At 41.7% G+C, this 23743-nt stretch overlaps 1 protein-coding gene across 1 annotated transcript; it reads left to right on the top strand.

Moving 5' to 3' along the window:
• Window positions 1-1574: 1574 nt before the first annotated feature.
• Window positions 1575-20843, top strand: LOC138768966 (myelin protein zero-like protein 2). The gene is made up of 6 exons (XM_069947073.1): window positions 1575-1771; window positions 3613-3767; window positions 12331-12541; window positions 14332-14473; window positions 16898-16977; window positions 19938-20843. The coding sequence occupies exons 1-5, from the start codon at window positions 1717-1719 to the stop codon at window positions 16944-16946; spliced, it is 612 nt and encodes a 203-aa protein (XP_069803174.1). The 5' UTR covers window positions 1575-1716; the 3' UTR covers window positions 16947-16977; window positions 19938-20843.
• Window positions 20844-23743: the final 2900 nt, after the last annotated feature.

The raw sequence follows: 23743 nt of genomic DNA, 5'->3' as shown, positions 1-23743 counted from the left end.
CTGAAAATCTGCCTGTCCCATTGGTTCAATGGGATTTCTCGTGCGCCTTTGCTCTCCCCTCAAAGAAGTGACATGCAGAGGCGCACAAGCAATCCACTTTAATCAATGTAACAGGCAAAATTTGGAATAGCGTTTGCAGTGCGTGCTCTGCTTAAAAATTCTGCCTCTTTTGCTATGTGTGCACGAGCCCAAACATGATGCCGATAGCTTTTTCATGGTGACGGTTCCCTTTAAGCTACTTACAGAATGGCATTGCATCTAGCCCCGATTTTTAATTGACAACTGACACATCATACTACAATTCCACCCACATCTAGTTTCATCTAGCCCCAGGACAATAGAAAGGATCGCTTTACCTGTTCAGTATCTGCTTTGTTATGTCCAGTCTCTGATTGTCCAGCAGCACTATTGTTCTGTGAAGATTTGCACCATTCAGAACAGGGGTCTTCACCAGAGCCCTACATGAATCCACGCTGCTTGACTCAGGCTGTATGTCCACATTCAGGGCCCTTGCACACTACAAAAATCACGTGGATAACTTGCTGCTGATTCCGTGTGCGCTCCGCTTGACTCTCCTCCCATCCCACAGACTCTATCCCTAGGCGGATTCAGCCGTCTGCCCAAAGAATTGACATATCAATTCTTTGGGTGGACGGCGGAATCCGCCTAACCATAGAATGGAGCCTATGGGACTGGCAGAACTTCAAGTGAAAGTGCGGGGAAGGTATCTGCGTGATTTCTGTTGTGCCCAAGGGTGCTCATGTTCGGAATGCGTTCCAAACGCAGTCAAAGCCGTGTCTCCGTTTAGTCCCCAAAAGCTGTGCAATGATACTGGGATTAGCAGCCATGTTTTTTTTTTTTTTTTGACGGTGTTCACAACGCATTCCGAATGTACATGTGGAAACATAAGTCAAAATTAGAGATGACCAACCTACAGTATGTAAATTCCCAGTGGCTGGAGAAGATGGATGCAGCCCTAGGACTGCCTGGAAAACATGGATACAGCCATCTGTAAGTTCAATCTGTTGTCAAAACACATATGGTTGCGTTTCCACATGTGTGTCCCTAATACGTTCTGAAATCAGCCAAACCCCCCCCCCCCCACTTAACCAATAGCCATGCAATGTTGCCAGGATTATTGGCGCAGAAATTGCAGCACTTATATTCAGGTCTGTTAATAGGATTCGTATCTACGACACAGCATTCACAAGCAATAGAGCTAAGATGGATTTCATGTAACTGACTGTGGCGGTTGAAGTCTGCCTTTAGCTGTAGTGCGATACGGTGATTTTTGGTCACACGTCCTCTGTCACGGCTTAAATTGCTGTGTAGCCCTATATAACCTCATGAATGAGGATATACACCAAAATTTAGTTAGTGTAAGCCATATTTACATATATTCACTCTAAATACAAATACATAACCAATGACACTTTATATGAGCAGTCAGCCTATAAGTGCAAGGAGACATAGTAGTGACCCAATAGAGAACTATGTGGTCAGGATTAGGTCACATCCTCGTGACAATCTATTTCCCTCATTCTATTCAGTCTTGAATGTGACCGTCACTCCTCTGTTTGACTGTAAGAGATTCCATGTAAGTAGTAACTCCTCCCAATGTAACTGGAGCCACCACTACAGGTGGGAACACCACTCCCCTGAACCTGTACAGGCATTCCTCTGGAGGGACAGGCTTCCAAACTCACAGCTACAACCATGACTGCTCTCAGCTCCTTTGGTCTAGCCGTCCGGATAGTCCTATTTGCTGCAGGTAAGTCTATTCATGTTACTTATTCTGCACGATGGGATCTATGAAAAGCAATGAAATATTCCAACCTACATTTGGGGTTATTAACCCTATCATTACACTGTAACACAGTACTCTACAATGTGACTCATTGCAGGAAGGGGTTGAACTCTGACCACTGAGTGTACAGATAATGGCTATCTGACCAGTCAGCCAGGGCACTGCTGCTGCAACCTCTCCTAATGTTTATTCTCTGTAAAGTCTATCTGCAGATTTGTCTTGTCTAGTCTATAGACTATACAAGCCTAACAGCTGCTACGTCAAAGTTGCTGTGCATCATAGACTATGAAGTAATCCTGTTATACAACGCTGTGGCTTTAAAGGGGAGCTCCAGTTTGTTTCTCTTTATTACATGCAGAGGCTACACTGTGTTCAATGTTACAGTGCTGGGGCTATAACAGGAGGCTATAGGTAGAGGGGCTGGTCTAAGGTCTCTTTTCACTAGTCACAATATATATATATCCTAGGAAAATTGATTTCACATGCATTTCCATGGAAATTGTTCCGACTCATGGTCTGATATATGCTGTATTAGAAGTTCCCAGATAATACAACTCCCTAATATAATATGTAAAGTGACTGCAAAGTTGTACCTCACTATAAACCCACACTGGAAAGTGTGAACTCTGACCAGCGGATGGGTCAGCGCTGATGTTGGTTAATTTGTGACTCAGCCTTTTCATTGAATATTGCAGATATAACGCTATGACCAGTCACACATTATCAAGATGTGTATCTGTTTCGCGCTACACCTAGTTTCTCCACCATATTTAGAATAACATGCAATTTTTGTAGTCTAAGCCAGGAGTGGGTGTTAAGGAAAAGTAAAGTATAAGATGGGTTCACACGTAAGAGATCCGCAGCAGATTTCACGCTTAAAGTTCACTGCGAAATCCACTGCGGATCCCTTTACTGTCACTTTCAATACGATTACATACTCGCAGCGGAATTGTCATCCCGCTGCAAGTAAGTAAAAGGCAGACCCCTTAACCCCCGTGGCCTGTTGCATAAGTTACCGGGTCAGCGCTCCGACTAGCTTTGTGGGCTCCCGGTGTCTGGATATCCCGCTCAGCCAACCAGTGCACTGCCCTATATCGTATTGAATTTAAAGTGAGAGTGAAGGGATCCACAGTGGATTTCGCTGTGAACTCACAGCGTTAAATCCGCTGCGGATCTGTTGTGCGTGAACCCTTCCTTAAGATAGCTTCACACATACTGGATTCACAGCGGATTTCACGCAGCGAGTTTGCAGCAAAATCCGCTGTGAATCCTGGTACAGTGAAGTTGAATGGGATTACATACCCGCAGCAGAATTTTTATTCTGATACCAGTATGTGACCCGGCCCCTTTAACCCTCCGCCGCCCTGATTACTGCCCCCTCAATCTCATCTTTACAGATGACCCATGTCCCTCCAGGCTCATAGTCACATCCTCCAAGGCTGATTTACACTTTTTAAAGTAATGTTTCCACCCATGTGACAATTCCAGGACAAGTGCACATAGTCAGCCAAATAAAACAATCCCTCTACCTCAGAAACAAGGGCATAACAACCACATAAAAACAGTGTTGGGCACCCAAGGCTACAAACTTTATTATTTTTCTACACTCACCACAGGTCCACTTTAAGAAGATAAGTTCAACTTAAATATTGTGAATGTGAGAACTGTTGCTCACAGATATGCTACTAGCATGGACATTGTGGAGCGCGACCTTATAGCGCCTCTTTGAGGCATCATATTCTTCCATAAGGTGCTATAGTTTATCATCATTGTGGATTCTCATGTATCATTTCTTTCTCGCTCAGTCTCCTCAATGGAAGTATATACCTCACGGGAGATCCAGGCTAAGAATGGAACAGATACCCGCCTAAAGTGTACTTTCAGCTCCTCTGAACCAGTGGGTGATGAAGTGACCGTGTCCTGGACTTTCCGGCCTCTATCGGGGGGCAGTGATGAGTCTGTAAGTGCACAAGCATTTTTCTACTGGCTTATTTGTGTATTATAATGATGCATTGCAGAAGGTTAGATGTAAACCAGTCCAGCTTGTCGTGATTAGATTTATTTTTCCCTTCCCTGCATGTGAGTACATGTGTCACTCAGCTCTGTTGCAATAAACACTTACTTATTCTGCAAAGGGAGACGCCACAACAGATTGCCAATTAAAATAAGGTTTGTGCCGATTCCCTGCAGAAACTAATATAAAATCCAAGACACAAATCTGTATTTGCCAAGTGCTAGAAAAACATGACAAGTACAAATCCTTTCCTCTCCTTTAGTTATTTAAAAATGCGCTCTTTTAGCCTTAAAAAAACAGGGCTGTTTTCTTCCTGAAACAGCACAACTCTTGTCCTCAGTTTGGATGGGGTTTACTTGCATTGAAGTGAATGGGGCTTAATTGCAATACCACACACAACCTGGGGAGAGGGTTGGTGCTGTTTTTGCAAGAAAACTAGCTGTGCTTTTTCAAATCTTGGATAATCCCTTTAAGAGGTAAACCTGCCCATAAATGTGTGATTCATGGCTTAAAAACTGAACTCAATAGAAAAATGGCTGTATATTCCCATCCGGTTAAATTTTACAGCCATAGAATTAGAAAAAAAAATTTTTTGTGGCCATTTAGGACACATTTATTGGTCTGTTTTTGCCCCCCAAAAACAGCTCTTTTGCCAATTGATAACTATATTTGCTGGAGCAAAGAAAACCTACAAAAAGGTTTCAATCATTTACAAATGCGGGGAAACACATCTGAATAGATCCAAAAATAGGTCAAAAATGGCCTAAAACTTACTGAAAAAATGGATAGAAAATAATGTCTTTTGGTCTAGTTTTTCAGCATTTTTTTTTATTTTATTTCTTTTTGGGTTGTATTTTTGAGGATCAGCGTTCGCTTGCTCCTTGTTCCCTGCTCACTGCTGGCGCTATTACACGCACAGACACCTCCCTGGACGATCTTCAAAGGGAACACATAGGACAAAGCGCTGGTCTGCCAGAGTGACGGCCAGCAGACCGTCATTATCGTTGGAGAATTTTTCAACATATTGAAACACAGGAATCAGCCGACATCGTGCAATTCTAGCTATTTTACCAAGCAATTAGCAGACGGTAATATGACCGGTAATCGCTGGGTGCAATAGGACCTATATCCTCACGTGTAATTTATGAAAAGGTACTGAATAATATGTCTCCTAAGGTGACATTTAAATGAGTTACTTGCTCAGGACAAACCTTCCCTGTGCCCTATTATGACATCACAGCGGCAAGTTTACATTTCCTTTATTGTGTCTGCGCCCCAAACCACTTGTACCGTCAGATAGCTGCTTTTAATCCAAGATCTGTCCTGGGGTCCGTTTGGCAGGTGATGCAGTTATTCTCCTAAAAAAACAACTTTTAAACAATCCTATTTTTTCTCAATGCGGATTGTGTGAATGAGGCTTAAGGGCCCTATTACACGGGACGAATATCGTATGAAAATCGTTAGATCGTTCTGATTTGAACGATAATCGTTTAGTGTAATAGCAGAAAACGATTAAACGACCAACGAGAAATAGAATGTGGACCTATTTTTTTCTTTGATTGTTTGCAAATCGTTTGCATGGAATAAGACGTCGTTCAGTCATTCGCAGCAGCGAGGAACGCAATTGCGACGACAAGACGACCGCAAGAACGATCATAAGAAACGATCAGCGTTCCATGTAATTGTGGGGGAACAATTTCAGGTCGTTTGAGATCGTTTATCGTTAATCGTTTATCGTTGAAAAATTGCTTTGTGTAATAGTACCCTAAGATTTGACAGTGCAGGGTGACAGTGATAGCAGTAATGGTGTCAGGAAGGCTTACTTAGGTGAGATGAAGTTATCGGATGGACCAGACTGGTTTAACTATTTACACTTGGTAATGTGTATGGCCTTATGGTCAGATGTTCTTTGTATAGAGTTTACTGTTTGTTATAGAGTTTAGTGTTTGAGGTTGTTGTCTTTTTAAATACATTAGAGGATAAGATAGAAACAAAAGCCTATTACCAAGCTGTACAGTGCAGGACAATACAGATGAGGCCTTTATATCTAGCAACCTCAAGGCTTTTGTCAACTTTATCAGATACAAAAAGATAGGTTAACATTCCTTGTTGAACTTGTGTCTTTTTTTCAGTCATACTAAGGGCCCTATTCCCCCGGACGATTATCGTTCAGATTATTGTTAAATCGTTCGAATCTAAACGATAATCGTTCGGTTGAATAGCAGTTAACGTCTAACGACCGAACGAGAAATCGTTGATCGTTTAATAAGACCTGGACCTATTTTTATCGTTGCTCGTTCGCATTGAATAAAAAGTCGTTCGCAGTAGTGACGAATGCAATAGCGACGACAAGACGACCACAAGAACAATTATCTTTCCACGTAAATGAACGATTTCATCGGTCGTTTGGATCATTTATCGTTAACGATTATGCGAACGATGATCGTCCCGTGGAATAGGGCCCTAACTATGGATTGAACAGGGTGGATTTTTGTCCTGATCTAATCCTATCCTGTATTCTGGAGGGTGCTGTCACTATAGGCATCATGGTCTGTAATGCTTTATTGTTTGACTTGTGTATAATGTGTGCAGGAATGTTAGTGTAGCATGAGGTGTGATGTATAATGTAGGGAAACCTGGTGCTCCATGTTATATGTGTGCTGCTACTTAGCCCGCGCTGTGTCACAGTCCATTATATGTATATTCATCACTATATGTTGTAAATTATTTTTAATTAAAACATTTGGTGATTGTCAATTATGTCCCAATGTTATGATAAAATGGCATACTCCTTTATCCAAACTACCTGTGCATGTTAAAACTAAAGTAACCAAAAGATGATTTGCTAAAAGGGGTTACCCAGCAAAAATATTTTTCTCTTTCGAATCAATCGGTTTCAGAAAGTTATGTAGATTTGTAATTTACTTCTATTTGAAAATCTCAAGTTTTCCCATACTTATCAGCTACTGAATGTCCTGCATGAAATGGTGTTTTCTTTTCAGTCTGACACAGTGCTCTCTGCTGCCAGAGACTGTCCAGAGCAGCAGCAAATTCCCATAGAAACCTCCTGTCTGGGACAGATGGTAGCAGAGAGCACTGTGTAACACTGAAAAAAACTGATATACAGTAGCTGATAAGTTTAAGAAAACTCATGATTTTTAAATAGAAGTAAATTACAAATTTACATAACTTTCTGAAACCAGCTGATTTGAAAGAAAAATATTTTCGCTGGACAACCCTTTTAACAGTGGTCATATAGTTATGGCTACCATTGCAACTGCAGTATTGTCAATAGTGTTGCATGAAAGACTGCCACAGTGGTTACTCCCTGACTGCCTATCCCTGTTGGTGACATGGTATTCAACAGTAAAACACAAAACATGTTGGTGGCAGTAACACTTTTTTGGGCTGTGTTACAAAGTTATAAAGCAAAAAGCCTGTATGCCTCCAGTTGAAAGCAGTTATTGCCTTACATCCCAGTGGGATACTGTATAGATAGTAATGTACCTGCAGCAATGCATATCTTATTTGAGAAGCAGAAACTAACTTTCTCAAAAGGAGATGTTTATGTAAGGTGCCTGTCCTATAGTGTGATTTAATACCATTATATTAAATTATTGCACGTCTCTATAATCGTTTAGCAAGGGTTTCACGGACATTGTTAGCAATATCGGTGCAACCCTTGCCCCTAAATTGTGTACAGTACCTCTCCATGGCCGCAGATTTTCTTCTACCCTCTGCTAGCTTCCCAGAGCCGCCACTGTAGCTTCAGAGCGGTCTCTGAACTGACAGGCCGTGTAGCCAATTAGTGGCCAGGACCGCTGTGGCCATTGATTGGTCATCAGCCATCGGCCGTGCATCGCTATTACACTGTTAACCTTTTGCCTGTCTTTATGAAGCCAGACACTCCCCAGGATAGGATGGTTCCCAATTAGAGTTAGCAGCTGCAGTTCTGCTTACAACTAAATATCACAGACACAGACAACTGATGTACGTATCAGTAACGAAAGTTTGGAAAGCGCCCCCTTTATTGTTTTGTGTTAACTTGGGGTGGTATTACTCATGCGCAGTGTATTCACATGAAATATAAACTTTCAATATAGGAGGGGTTTCAAGTCACAAGACTCTGATAGGTCAATCCATAGATGGTCAGCTGTTTCCTATCCTGCATAGTCAGGCTGGTAAAACATATTGTTTACCATATATTGTTAATATAACAATGTCTCTTCCTCCTTTCCCAGAACCCTGTGTACCAGACAGTCAGTTAGGCCTTCAACTGATAAAAAAGTCTCTGAGAAACAGTTCATGAAGCAAAACATTTCTTGTTGTGTCCATGTATTCAAAGTAAAGAAATAACCAAGAAATTTGAATCATCCAGGTTAACCCTATCAACACGTAGCGATATGAGCGTGACAGACGATGATTTTAGGTCAGATCAGCTGATGATCATTGTTGTCTGTATTACACAGAGCGATAATCGGCCGATTATTGCCTTGTGTGTTAGGGCCCCAATGGTGTATCCTCTGCTGATCATCTGTTTGGAAGGGTCATAGTGCTAGTAAAAGCTCTATAGCCTCTCTATTGTTTATAGTGGAACAGTGCTTGCATTGGTTGAACTGTATGTAGCAGCAACTATAGTACAGCAAGTGAACTGGACAAGGCTGATAAGTAATGAAAACACAATTGAAATCAAGGTCTTTGGAAAAAAAAATGTCACGAGTCCCTTGTAATAACACACAAAAAGTGTACACATAAGGACACACCACTTAATAGTGAGTTAACAGCCGGGTAGAGTACAAACAGGTGGCTGAAAAGACAGATATGTAAATCAGTCAAAAGTGAATAGACATCTTTACTGCAGGGATTACACATTTGTGTACAATTCCTCGTAATAAAAAGGAGACTGGAATTACCTGGCGTCTACACATACAACACAATGTAACTTTATTTGTCCGTGTTACTGTGAAAAAAAGAAGTCTGTAAAGGACAAAGATAATTTGATTAGTCCGGATCTAGCAGCCTTGCAAGGTTCAGAAATAGATAACAATAAGAACTGTGTTTAAAAGGAAACTTATTGTCTGTTCAGAAATAAATGCAATTGAATGTGTTACCATGTTACATGTTACAAATACAACAGTTCCAGCATGCCTACGGGTAATGTACCATATACATAATGAATTACCATACCTGGGATGTATAGAAAAGAAATACCGAAAACGTTGTACAGAGATTATGGATGCTGGGCTGAAGAATAATTCTGTTTCTTATTTAAGTACATATGCTTGTTAGGATGCCAGCTCACTGTGTGACCCTTTAGAAAGCCTTAAAACATGACTTGGGATTATCATTCAATCAAAACTCCTCTAAACATAGGGCTATATCCAAGCTGCAGGTAGGTGGCACTAACGAGTAAAGCTATTTTGCATCATTTCTTCCCAGGAGCCACTGCAAATTGCCAAAAAAGTCTCAAGTTTTTTTAAGTGATTGTGTATGAGCTTCCCCTCACAGAATTACACACACACACACACACACACACACACACACACACACACACACACACACACTAAAAGACATCCAAACATTTTTGTATATCTATGTTGAAGTTCCTTATTTATGTTCTTACAGCCGTCACACTTTCCTAAAATTGGTTTATGTTTAGCAAATGGTATAATGGTAAAATCATGTATGAACCTGTCAGACGAGTCTCTGGGTTCCTGTATGAAAACAAGGGCAAACAATGGCAGAGTTGCTCAGAGAAACCATTCTGATGCTATCTATTGCCTGGAGCAGGTTAGCTAGTGAGAAAGATATTTATGACGAAAAGCATCTCTGGGTTTCTGTGGACATACAATGCATGTGGTCTTCAGTCCCTTTCACTTTTCTTATTTTTTCCCCCTTTATTCTGCACCCAATGCCCCATCATGACAAAGAGAAAACAGAATGTCGGAAATCATTGCTAATGTTAAAAAAGGGAAATGAAAATCTTGCTTTGCCATAAGCATCCAAACCATTGACCCAGTATTCACTTAAAGGAATTCCAGCCTCCAGTCTTGCACACTGGTATTTGGGGGCATTTTTCTTTTAGGGCTCGAGGCGCGCGCTGGGCTCCTGGCTCTGGGGAAGCATGCGACAGGGCTTGTAGATGTAGCTCCGGCTGATCGGCATAAGGTGTTTGATATATGTGTTGATTGACTGACAGCTAACACACCAGTCAGCTGTCAGCACCTGGGCCGGACCTGGAGCCTCAGACCCAAACACTTCTGGGGTTCGGACTCTAGGTTCCATAAGTATCTTTCCCTCTGCCTCAGTCCTTGCCTGCCATAGTGCCTAGTTTACTAGTTTATCTAGACCTAGCGTTATTACCTGCATTGCTTTTGTAATTATCTGACTTCCGACTGTTCGACTATCCTCTTGGATTCTGTATTGTACTGCGTTGCTTGTTATTGACCCGGACCTCTGACATTTCCTTATTGTGTGTGTTTGTCTTGTTTTGTTCTGTCTTGCACCTAGCTGAGTACAGGGTTTGCTGTCCAGTTGTCCATTGCTGTTTAGGGCTTCTGAGGCAAGTAGGTAGGGACAGTGGGGTGGGTGCCAGTTTTAGGGCTCGCTTGTCCTTGTGTCATCCTGTCCCTATCGTAACATCTTCTTTGCAGATATCCTCAAGCATACAGCACTGTACACAAAGAATGTGTCCCCTAGATTAGAGTCAGATACTAAAACTTGTTCTTTTATTCTAATTTGTTTCTATTTTTTGATTGTAACTTTTTTAATTTCACTTTTTGTGCATTGTTATGGGCTGCCATCTTGCCTGAGCTGTTTTTAACAGCCTTTAGTGACGTGCTTTACAGCAAGCCTTATGGACATAGACTACAATAGACAAAGTCTGTCCCCTTGAGACGAATGTGAAACATCATTGAGTGTACTTAGTTTTTGATTGTACTCAACAAGGGAACAGCGGAGGCACTCAGCAGTATTAGCAAAATACTAATTTCTTTTATTCCTTCATGTGGCAACAAACATGAGTAGCAGATGAGCAATAGGCAACAGCTGTTTCGCACATCACAGCGTGCTTTGTCACAGCCCTAATGTCATCACGCCTAAGGCCCTATTCACACATCCTGTTCCTGTCCACAATTGCGGATCGGCAGAAAAATAGGACCAATGTATTTCAATGGACCCATACACACATCCGTGTTGTGTACTGGGCTGCAATCCGTTCCGCAAAAAAAAAAAGGACAGGCCCTAGTACGGACAGTAACTGACACACCCAATACAACTCTATAGGGTCCGTATTTACGGATGCAACGTAAATGCAATACGGATAAAAAATTGCGGATTGCTTACGGATTCAAAATTGCGGATTGGAAAATATACTGACGTGTGAATAGACCCTTACTGTCTTTTTATACAAAAGTGATACATACTAATTAACATAGTTAAAAAGACACAACATACATACATATATTATCTGCAATTCAGCAAGAAATTACTAGAAACTAGAAAGACGTAAAAGTCAAAGCACAGAGCAATATAAGGAAATGAACATATATACATCCAAACTGGAAGAGAATCATCAACATGTACCGTTAATCGTGTAGTTTTTGCCCCCTTAGTTTTTAGTGAACGAAAACTGCCAGATTTCAGGATTATTTTATAATATAGATAAAAAAAATAGAAAAAACATCACCAAAAAGTATTCAAAAATATGTTTAACATAAAAACATTATTTAAACAATAAGTCATTTTCTGATGACACATTACCTTTGAGGTCTCCCCAGAGATTGGTTCATTCACAGATTTGTCCCTAAGCCACTTCTGTGTTGTCTTGGCTGCTTAGGGCCTTTTTTTTTTGTTGGAAGGTAAATCTTAGTCCCAGTACTTTCCTCCATTGAGCCCTCAACCCTGATCAGTCTCCCTGTCCGAGCCGCTGAAAACACTCCTAGAGCATGATGCTAACATATGCTTTACTGTAGGGAATGTATTGGGCAGGTGATGGTAGTGCCTGGTTTTCTCGATATGCCACTTAGAAGTAAGGCCAAAGTAATTAGTCTTGGTTTCATTAGACAAGAGAATCCTGCCCAGTTCACACTACAGAATTAGCGCCAAGATTCCGTGCGGAAACTTCCTAACCGGAATCCTGCCTTTAATCTCTTTGAATGGGAGGGTTTGCACGCCTCCGCTCTCCGCATGTCAATTCTTTGAGCGGAGGCGAGAGAGCCCTCCCATTCAAACACACTAGAGGCAGGATTCCGCAGTGTGTACTGGGCCTTAGGCTGCTTTCACATGTTTCATAGTGATGTACGTGATCATGGACAAACTATGGACCTATCAGTTTGAATGGCCACATTCATCCTTCCGTATGTGTAGGTTAACATCATGTTTTTGGCCCCATGTCTGGAATCTATGAAAAGAGAATGCTGAAGTAAGCTTTGCTTCGCTTTGTTTAAATCTGTGATTCCTTCTAGTAGCAGCTCATCCATTTTTTGTTATCCTGTCTTTACCCCATTAGGTGTTTTACTACCATAGAGAGCCCTATCCTCCAAATAAAGGCCGTTTCCAAAATCGAGCACTCTGGGATGGAAACACTAATCGTGGCGACGCATCTATCGTTATCAGAGACATTCAGCAGAAAGATAATGGAACCTACTTATGCCAAGTAAAGAATCCACCAGATGTTCATGGGGAAATGGGAGAGATTATGGTGAGCGTTGTTGAACAAGGCAAGTAGTCACTAGAACATCCATGTAATTTAAAGATGACGCCATGTTTAATTTTAGTTCATTCATTTTCCATTTAGAATATTAATCACTGATACGTAGAGTAGGTTATATGTGATCTCTGGGACATCTATGGTCACTAAAATGGGGGTCTCGAGGTTGAATGGAACAGCACTGAGGCATATGTACTGACCTACCTTGCAAAGTCTATGGAACTGACAGAGAACAAAAGTTCTTAACCCGGCCATATCTTCTCACAAACAAAAGGATTGTGCAGTTATAACATGCCTGATCGTATTTTTTCTTGACGTCTGCCCTTGGGGAAAAGTCTGGAGGCCACCATACACATGGACGGCCAACCCTGCCAAAATCATTAGGTTCAACCAACACTTTTGGCATGTTCATGGCCAGCCTTAGTGACCAACCTGGTGGATCCACTAGTGCACCTATAGACAATGAATGTAATGGCGGTGCTCGTGCACAGGAGACTTAAGACCCTCTTTCTAAATGTCAAGTCTTTCCATACTTATCAGCTGCTGTATGTCCTGCAGAAAGTAGTGTTTTATTTTCAGTCTGACACAGTGCTCTCTGCTGCCACCCCTATCTGAGACAGGAATGTCCAGAGCAGGAGAGTTTTTTTTTTTATTGGGATTCGCTGCTGCTTGGACAAAGATGTCAGCAGAGAGCACTGTGTCAAAAAAAGAAAACACCATTTTCTGCAGGACATACAGCAGCTAATAAGTATGGGAAGACTTGAGATTTTTAAATAGAAGTAAATTACAAATCTATATAACTTTGCGAAACCAGTTGATTTGAAAGAAAAAGATTTTCGCCACAGTACCTAGACTGACAAGGAAATGAAAGTTTATTTTTGGCAAAAGAAAGCCTGTTAGTTCTGACATGTCTGTTGTTGTATATAATAGAATTCTGCATTGGTCCATTACTCTGCAATTTCTTCTGTAAGGCCATGTGCAGACTACTTATGAGACCGGCCGTCCCGTGACCCGGCTGGATCACGGAACGCCGGTCTCAGAAAAGATCATTCTGAATAGCGCCGCTTAGTTCTGATGCTGGCGCATCCGTGCACCCACATCAGAACTCCTCACTGCACATTATAGAGCGTGCGGCCAGAACCGCTTGCTCCGTAGTGTGCGCTGACAGGGTTTTCTGTGGCCGCAGAAAACTGACATGTCAGTTTTCTACGGTGCCGCTAGGGATCCTGGTCGGAGTGTAAATTATGTGTATACATTCTGGCCATGATTCCCTCAGAAGGCAGCACTACTACGTAAGTTCAGTGGGAATCACGGACGTTGTCACAACGTCCATGGTTGCCACGGAACTTACGTTGTGTAATGTGCTGGAAATTCTCATTCTTTATGTTGAGGATGTATCCTTCTATAGTCTGTCAATGCCAAAACTGACTGCTGGGAGCATCTGTGGATATGTTTTATTGACAAGAGGAAAGGTAACACCCAGTTGTCAATTTATGCATAGATTTCCTTAAAGAATAAGAGTGGAACTACATAACAAAGAGTTCTAGGAAAAGATGCTTTAGCCTTGTTTTTTATCCTCGTAAATACTAAAGCGTATATATCAGAAAACCTGGACCTGAAAACCTGGACCATGGTGGCTTTATTTTACAAAAAAGTGGTATCAGTTGACTTCCCAGCAGGCTACTTCTTTCTCGGAATAACAATGCTAGCTTTGTGAGTGCCGGCCCTTCTATGAACTGCTGTACTGTACATCTGTTTTGGGCTCTCAGTAACCTGGCATTGCCCTCCTTGTCTTCACAGTGAAGTTCTCAGAGATCACGTTGCTGGCGCTGATAATCGGGGTTGGCAGTGTTGTAATAATTTTCATAGTAATAGCCGTGGTATTGTGTCGCTATTATCGCAAGCAGAGGACTCACAGCACTGCTGTATCGGTAATGGAATGGTAAGTGAGCGGCTTTGTCAAAGTTTTAGAAGGAGAATGTAAGGTTAAAGTATAGTCTTACCGACAAGCACATACTAGAGCATTGCTAAACAGCAGCTCTCAAATCTACTGTTATTATTGTAGTCAGTGCTATTAGCCAGGAAAGTAATCGGATAACAACATGGAGGGTTATGGAGAGTCCAAACACTTCACTGTTTCCATGCTGGTTTCTATGCAGACAGAAGTGTATAGTGTTGAATGTGGATTGTACTGCATGGGATGTCCAGGAATTCTTAAAGGGGGGGGGGGGATATATATATATATATATTTTATGCAATTAAAAAGCACTTTTCATTTTCAAGAGATTTTAAAGGAGAACCACCTAACCTGCTGATAGTCCCCTATAGCGCCAAGGACACTGAGGAGGAAGGTATTTGTCTTACCTTCCTCCTTGGCGCTGGTCCCATGCTGTTAGTTGGGGTAAACTCCACTCTGGAGCACCATTAGGAGCACTGCCGCGTCATCCAGCCCACCCCTTCTAATGATTATCAATGAAGGGGGAGGGCCGGATGACGTGGCAGTGCTCCTAATGGTGCTCTGGAGCAGAGTTTACCATAACCTCATGGGGCATACCTTCCTCCTCAGCGTTCCTGGTGCTATACATTAGTTCCTCTTTAAGTGATGATATAATGTTATGAAGGAAATGAGAGTTAAAGCTGACCACATACATTGGCCCTTATTTATCTATCTGTTTTTGTCTCAGACACACAGCACCAATCACAGTTTTGTTAAACAAAGGCTAAACTTTGATTGGTTGCTTGATGCATAAATCCGGGCCATTAGATTGGCCAACAGATATCTCTACCCTCTCTATGTCCTCATACATACTCGGAGATCAGCTGATGCTACCAGGTCCATTGTACAAGAGATTGTTCATTGTAAAAATAAAGACACAATCTATTAGGGCTCGTTCCCACTGAGGAAAGGTAGCGGAATTCCGCGACGGAATTGTCCGCCGCGGAATGCCGTTAGCCTCCCGCTCATAATGGGAGTCTATGGGAGGCGCGCGCTCCTGCCCTGTCCGCGCTGAAGAATGAACATGTTCATTCTTCAGCGCGGACAGGGCAGGAGCGTGCGCCTCCCATAGACTCCCATTATGAGCGGGAGGCTAACGGCATTCCGCGGCGGACAATTCCGTCGCGGAATTCCGCTACCTTTCCTCAGTGGGAACGAGCCCTTAGGAGGAGAAATGATAACACACAGTTTTTTATTCATACATACATTTCCAGGAGGAATAACCAAATGAACAGCAACATAGAAAATTCTAAGACCCTGTTCACTCAGTACAATAGATATGAGCCATGACAAACTCCATAGTATACTATTAACAGTGATAAAAACCTCAAATAAGAGAGTGTGTGTGTGTATATATATATATATATATATATATATATATATATATATATATATATATATATATATATAAAATATACACACACAGTGGTGCCTTGGTTTAAGGGTGCGTTTACATTACGGAATTCCACGTATGACATGTCAATTCTTTCGGCGGAATCCGCCCGTGCATAGAATAGTGTCTATGGCACGGGCAGAGATGCACACGCCGCGTGCGGGTACGAGCGACTGATTCCGCCATGGGTCATACGCGGGAATTCCATAGTGTGCACGCACCCTAAGAGTAACTTGGATTGAGAGCGTTTTGCAAGAAGAGCTCACAGTTTTTCAAAATTGTAACTTGGTTTAAGAGCTCCCTGTATTGGGTGGGAGGTGGAGTGGAGGAGGGACATGGTCTGTATAGCGGGGTCTACAGCACTGTACTCTGACCCAGGAAGTCTCCCTCACCTTACAAATCATAGCAGATCCACTTCAGGCTGGGGCTTGCATCAGGGGACAGGACTGTGGGGGTAATCTCTCCATAGTTGTAACCCCTCTCTCCCCGGACAGAGAGTGCTGCATGTATGTGCTCACATCTGCCCTGCTCATTCCTCCATGCTCCCTGCAGTCTCTGTCTGCCCTTGTGTTTCCCAATCCTCTCCATTACTGTAAAGTAACTTATATTATCACATATTCTGCTGTTTTTAAATGTTTGTTTCATTTGTTTTACATGTTATTCTGAATAATAAATCATTATTTTGGGGTGTAGAATAATTTTTCTGCATTTCAATTATTTCTTATGGGAAAATTTGCTTTGCTTTAAGAGTGGATTTGGATTACAAGCACGGTCCCGGAACTAATTATGCTAGTAATCTAAGGCATTACTGTGTGTATATACAGTGTGTATGTGTATATATATATATATATATATACACAGACACATACTATATATATATATATATATATATATATATATATATATATATATATGACACATACAGTATATTCATGTTAAGATTTGCTACTAACATATTACTTATTTTTCCTTTTTAGCAGAGAAAAGTTAAATGACAAATCGCATGATCTGTCTGCCAATGCATGACTCCAGGAGAAGCCATCTATACATCTATAAGGTCAGTGGTTAGCAACCATAGGAAGAAGTAATAACACTTTAGGGAAAATGTCTCACCCATATTTTTTTTTTTATTAAACCATTTATACTGAAATAGATTCCCCAATTGGCCTATGTAAGGGTGTGTTAGCCAGGTTTTTAATTGCAATTATTACAGCCAAAGCCAGGAGCAGATTATAAATGGAGGACAAGGTCATCAAGGAAAGACTAAAAGGGAGATTTATCAAACATGGTGTAAAGTAGAACTGGCTCAGTTGCCCCTAGCAACTAGGGATGGTCCGAACCTGCCAAGGTTCAGGTTCGTATGAACCTGAACTCTCGGCATCTGATTCCAGCTGTCTGCCAGCTCCGTGCAGCAGGTGGATACAGCGGGAGGATCGCCTGGAAAACTGGGATACAGCCTATGGCTATGGCTGTATCCCAGTTTTCCAGGCGGTCCTCACACTGTATCCACCCTCTTCACCGAGGTGGAAGACAGCGGGAATCATAACCTCGGCAGGTTCGGACCATCCCTTCTAGCAACCATCAGATTCCACTTCCTCACAGACTCTTTGGAAAATGAAAAGTGGAATCTGATTGGTTGCTAGGGGCAACTGAGCCAGTTTCATTTTACAAAATGTTTTAAAAATCGTAATAATTAGCCTGACTTCATTCAGGGGCGCGCCGTGCACCACGTCGGTGCACCCTCGTTCTTACTAAGCCGCGCATGTGCAGTACAGCGGTTCCGGATCTGCGCTGTACTGGCCAGTTGCAGAATACCCTTAAACTCATTGCTGGATCGTTGGCAATGAGTTAGAGGCTATTCTGCACCTGTGCAGTACAGCGCGGATCCGGACCGCTGTACTGCGCATGCACGGTGCGCCCCTGAATGATGTCAGGTTTATTATTTCATTTGAATCACACCCCTGGGCGTGAAGAACGTGCAGGATCGTCCAGGGGACCGTGACTAGATGCCGACGGCTCACCGCCAGGATAACTACTTGCGGCGGATTTGCATACAGGACGCCAAGAATATAAAGTAAATTTCAAAAGCGTTATAGCAGTGTTTTAGGTGATTGGTTCGCTTTAATTTTAATTAAAAACCTAAACGTGTGACAGTAGAAAGGCCAGCAATCAGCCAATGAACGGGCAAACGCTCAATTGTACTGTCTTGGCCAAGATCTCATACTAGCATATTTGCAAAATGTAGGATTAAATTGTTCTGCATAGGTTATACAGCATACCTAAAACAGTGTCCAATAAAATTTGGTCGGGAAACAAAATACAGCTCAAGCATTCTACTCCCTGGCACAAACTTCCCGTATTTCCGCATTTCAGACGTATACCTTCCGGCATATGGGAAAACAGGTAGTTAGCATTGGGAAACAAATCGCTCAAAGGGGTTATCCAGCTAAAATCTTTTTCTTTCTAATCAACAGATTTCAAAAAGTTAGATTTGTAATTTACTTCTACTTAAAAATCTCAAAACTTCCCATATTTATCAGCTGGAAGTGGTCTATTCTTTCCAGTCTGACACAGTGTTGTCACCTGCCACCTCTCTCCATGACAGGAACTGTCCAGAGCAGGAGAGGTTTTCTATGGGGATTTGCTACTGCTCTGGACAGGTCCTGTCTCGGACAGAGATGTCAGCAGAGAGCACTGTGTCAGACTGGAAAGAATACACCACTTCCTGTAGGACATACAGCGGCTGATAAGTACTGGAAGACTTAAGATTAAATAGAAGTAAATTACAAATCTATATAACTTTCTGAAACCAGTTGATTTGAAAGTGAGAGACTTTCGCTGGATAACCTCTTTAAGTCATCTTCTCCCTCACGCCTAACCCCTTTAAATTCTATTGGGCAATGTTTTAAGCATGCTGTATAACCTATGCAGATTATTTAACTCCTATATTTTGCATATATGTTTTTGGTGGATACAGTATGCCAAACAGATCTTGGTGGATACAGTATGCCAAACAGATCTTGGTGGATACAGTATGCCAAACGCAAGTCTAAAAATAAAGGAGAGAAGGTTGTAAGAAGGATTGCTCTCACCTCAATGTCTCTGTATTGACTGAAGCCAAGATGGGAGGAGTTCTCAGACATGGCCACTGGCTAAAGTGATAAAACTTCACAGGAAATGTCAAGACAGATAAAATACTGCACTTCCTTCTTCTGTGATACAAGAATTCCTTTAATCCAAAAGCATGTTAACATATGTTTTTTACTTGTGTACTGGACATAATTTAAGATGTTTTTGGAACAAAGAAATTATTGTATTGGAAAAGAAGGAAATACTAGATTTTCTCTGTCTTGAAGTTTTCTAGAAAGAAGATTGTAGCCTGCAAATATGGGGTGTGATTTAAGTTGATGGTGGAAAACAGGGAAGGGGAACCTGTAGCCCTCCAGCTGTTGAAAAACTACAATCCCCATCATGCCTGGACAGCTAGAGTCAAAGCTTTGACTGTCAAAACATGATGAGAACTGTAGTTTGCAACAGCTGGTGAGCTGCGGGTTCCCCTTCCCTGGTGAAAAAAAAAAGTGTTTGGTGCCCCTAAGAGAATATGTATATTTTTGGTGTTTAACTGTGTACTTTGCAGGACTTGGTATATTTAAAGGGGTTATCCAGCGCTACAAAAACATGGCCACTTTTGCCCCACTCTTGTCTCCAGTTCAGGTGTGGTTTGCAATTAAGCTCCATTTACTTCAATGGAACTGAGTTTCAAACCCCACCCAATCTGGAGACAAGAGTGGTGCAAAAGTGGCCACGTTTTTGTTACACTGGATAAACCCTTAGAGTTGTGTAGTCATGTGTTGCTGTAGCCACTAGATGGCTCTGCTGCAACAAAATGATGCAATAAACTACTGATTAGTTTGAGTCTGAAGGTGTTTAGCAGCAAAGGGGAGAAGTAGTAGTGATGGTTGTGATTGATCTACTTTTTTTTTTGTTTAGTTCACTATTTGTCTATGTTTTTTGCAGGTCATTTCAGAAATTTGGATGCCTCTTCTTAATCCTGCTCTGCTGCCAATGATATCTGTGAAGCCAGACTCATAGTATAAAGAAGCTTCCATTATTGGCAGATTATTGTCTACTTTTGAAGAGTCAAGGCATCCTTCCAATGTACTGCTGTGCCTTCTTGGATCACCTGCATTATTAGCCTCATGTAATATTGTTAGCGAAGAAGTTGGCTAACCACTTAGCTAAGTGTTTACATGGTTGTATTTGTGTTCCTCTTAATCCTGCAAAATGGAAAGAAGATGGAAAACATTTCCCAGCACACCTCCCTTTTTTCTCTACAGGGCAAAATAAATGGACATTCTTCAAATATTGCCCTGTAAATGTTTGTACGTGTAGTTTTACTTGAATAGGACATTGCTTGTATTTGCGTGATCACTGTATAAGTAGGAAGAGCTTTTGTTTGTGCTGACAGTGCCACATATTTAGGGAAATGGATAAATAATAACATTAATGAGTTTGAGCTGGTGGAAATGATGCCAGATTACTAAAAACAGCATGTATAGCATATGTATCTATCATACACTATGCTATGGTTCCAACACATATGCCAACAAAAAATTCAATGTCTTTAAAACAGTGGAATTTCTGTAATTGCTGACATAAGGAGCTTTATATTTTATACTCTCCAATTTATGTTTTTATATGTGTCGCGTGTGTACATTCTGTTTCCAATGTTTTTTCTATTTGGGTTTAACTGCTAGTTTTAGTATACTGCTTGTATACTTCTCTATGCTGCTATGCTACACTCACTGTTACATAGATTTTGCTATTGATTTGTTATACTGCCCTTAATTTATAAAAATTATGAATTAAGGATGTTATCGGCAGCATTTGCATTTGTAAGATAAAATATATTGTGTAAACAAAGTACTCAGTGTTTTATGTGCTAGAATGTATTGTTTGAACTGATAGAAGCTATGTGCCGTCAAATCTATTTCAAATTCAGCAGAACAACTAGCTATGTAAAAAAGTTGCACAGACTCTACATCAACAAAGTGGTAGGAAATTTTAATGGTGACTATTTTTCATTTATATTGTAAAAAGATGTACATAGCCTTTATAAGTGGCTATGTTTTTCTAATGCTGGATAACCCCTTTAAAAACTGCCATAGCTACAGCATGTCCCATTTTGGAAATATTGCCACTGACCAAAAAAAGTGAAAGAAAATCCAAAGTAAAAAGCAATGTAGATTTTGTGTTTTATATTTTGATATTGACTTCTAGCTCACATATGGTTGCAATGTTTTAAGTTTTCAATGAAAATTACACAAAATTTTGTGTAATTTCCCCCCAGAATAACAGTGTGTAAAACCACCCTAAAGCTGATCATAGATATGAGATTTAAAGGGGACCAGTAGTCACCCCCCCCCCCCAAAAAAAAAGGGTGCCCAGATCACACTTTTTTAACAATTTCTTAAGACATCCTCCTATTCCGTAGATGTGTGGATTTATCCTTTTTCTCACAATTCAGTTAATAGTCAGACGGGGCATAAACTTAATTTTTTATAAAAGGTATGTATCAGGTGATACCGTAGATGTGATTGTAAAGTAAAGGGGTATGAAATAAACATACTGTACATTCCCCTCAATGTAAAACACTCACACCCCCTAGCTGTATAATCACACCCACCCCCTGATATTCACTTCCATTCCATCATTTTAATTAAGTTCACACCCATCTGACTATTAACTAAATTGTCAGGCAAACTTATCGCTTCCTGCAGGTAGTGGTGTATTCTCTTTACTTTGACACAGTGCTCTCTGCTGACATCTCTGTCTGTGACAGGAACTGTTCAGATCAGTAGCAAATTCCCATGGAAAACTGGGCTTTGAATAGTTTTTGTCACGTACAGAGGTGGCAGCAGAAAATACCTAGTTAGACTGGAAAGAATACACCACACTTCCTGCTGAACATACAGTAGCTGATAAGTACTTTAATACTTCAGAAGTAATCATTAGCAGTGTTAAGCACCATGCACCCCCGCTCTGGTGCCTAAGACTGCTGGACAGGGGTGCTGCCCCCCTCGCCTGTTGCGCTCTGAATTGTCACTATGAGCGCTCCTAAAGAGCGCTCATAGTTACATGCAGTAGCAGCACTCTCTTTGTCAGACACTCTTGTGGTTGCAGGCAGTATCTTGCCCACAGTCACAAGAGGCCACTCTCTTCCTGTGTCGCTGGCGCACGAGTGACATCACTGGAGCGCTGGGACCCCAAAGGGAGAGTGGCCTCTTGTGACCACAGGGGGGCTAAATATAACTAGTGGAACACACAGGGGGTCTATATACTACTGGGGGAACACACAGGGGCTATATACAAGTGGGAGAGCACACTGGGGCTATATACAAGTGGGGGAGCACACAGGGTATATACAACTGGGGGCAGCACCCAGGGGGTCTATATACGACCGGGGGCAGCACACAGGGGGTCTATTTACTACTGAGGGAGAACACAGGGGGTCTATATACAACTGGGGGCAGCACACAAGGGGTATATACTACTAAGGGCAGCACATAGCGGTCTATACTACTGGGAGCAACACACAGGGGTCTATACTACATTGGGGCTGTGCAGAGGGGTCTGATACTATATGAAGGCTGCACAGAGGTGCCTATATACCATACTACTATGCTGGGGCACAGAGCATACCTAATTAGGTGGGGGCACAGGGACACCTTAAAACTATAGGGGCACAGAGGGGTGTAACTACTGTATGTGTTGGAGCCTAAAATGTTTCTCTTGCAGATTCTGGAGAGAGGAGTCATGGCCAAAAGACTTCAAGATGACCCATGCTGGATGGAGAGAAAAAAAAACAAAAACGTAAAAGACGCTGATCAGAGAGGAGACCCCTGTGAGTCATTGGATGTAACTGCACTCTGTAATAGGGTTGTAGTGATAGGGGTCATGGTGTGGCGGTATTGTGAAATGGTATGATTGGTAATATCTTTCTGTTTTGTTCAGAGCAGTTTTGAGGCAATTTGTAATCACTGTATGGTGGTATCACTGGCTGATTTGAAAAAAATAAATAACTAGAAATAAAAAATAAAAATAATAAAATAAACATATTTGATATGGCCCCATGCGGAATCACCCAAACTAATAAATTATTGCATTTCTGATCTTGCATGGTAAATCGTGCATGCGCAAAAACAGCCTAAGTGCAAAATTGCCGAAAAAATTAAAAGCTAAATGATTATTAGGCCGTGTAATAGGCCCAGTAAATGAGCACGGGTCCAGCAGATCGGCACTCGTTTACAATATTGAGTTGCCATTGACCCGTGTAATAGGACCCTTGCAGATGCTTTCAAATACAATCCATAATTACAGTTAACCTTAGTGGTAGAGTTTAAGGCCCTTTACATGAGCCGATTATTGCTAACAAGTGTTCCTAGAAGCGCTTATTCTACCAATAATTGGCCTGTGTAAATGTGCCAGAGATCAGCGGACGAGGAAGCAAATGCTTATTTTTATCGCTTGCACCCCTCTCTGTCTAAACAAGAGAAGTGCGGACGATAACAATGAATATTAAAGGGAACCAATCACCTACCTGAGGGACTGTAACCAGCTCTCCGATGCCGTTCTCAGCAGACTCTGATAGGGTGGCAATTTCAAAATATTGATGTTAAATCCTCTGCCCCAGCGCCGGTAATTAGGCATGGGGGGTGGAGCCCCAGTGGCATGTAGTCACGCTACCTCACCCCTTTCCCAGCCACTCACTTTTGATTGCTACTCAATAGAGATGAGCAGACCGGGTTCGGGTTCGAGTCGTT

The sequence above is a fragment of the Dendropsophus ebraccatus genome, chromosome 12 (genome assembly GCF_027789765.1).
Source record: "Dendropsophus ebraccatus isolate aDenEbr1 chromosome 12, aDenEbr1.pat, whole genome shotgun sequence".
In the NCBI taxonomy this organism is placed as follows: domain Eukaryota; kingdom Metazoa; phylum Chordata; class Amphibia; order Anura; family Hylidae; genus Dendropsophus; species Dendropsophus ebraccatus.
Note: the sequence above shows the minus strand (reverse complement) of the source record. Positions and strands in the feature narration are given on the sequence as shown.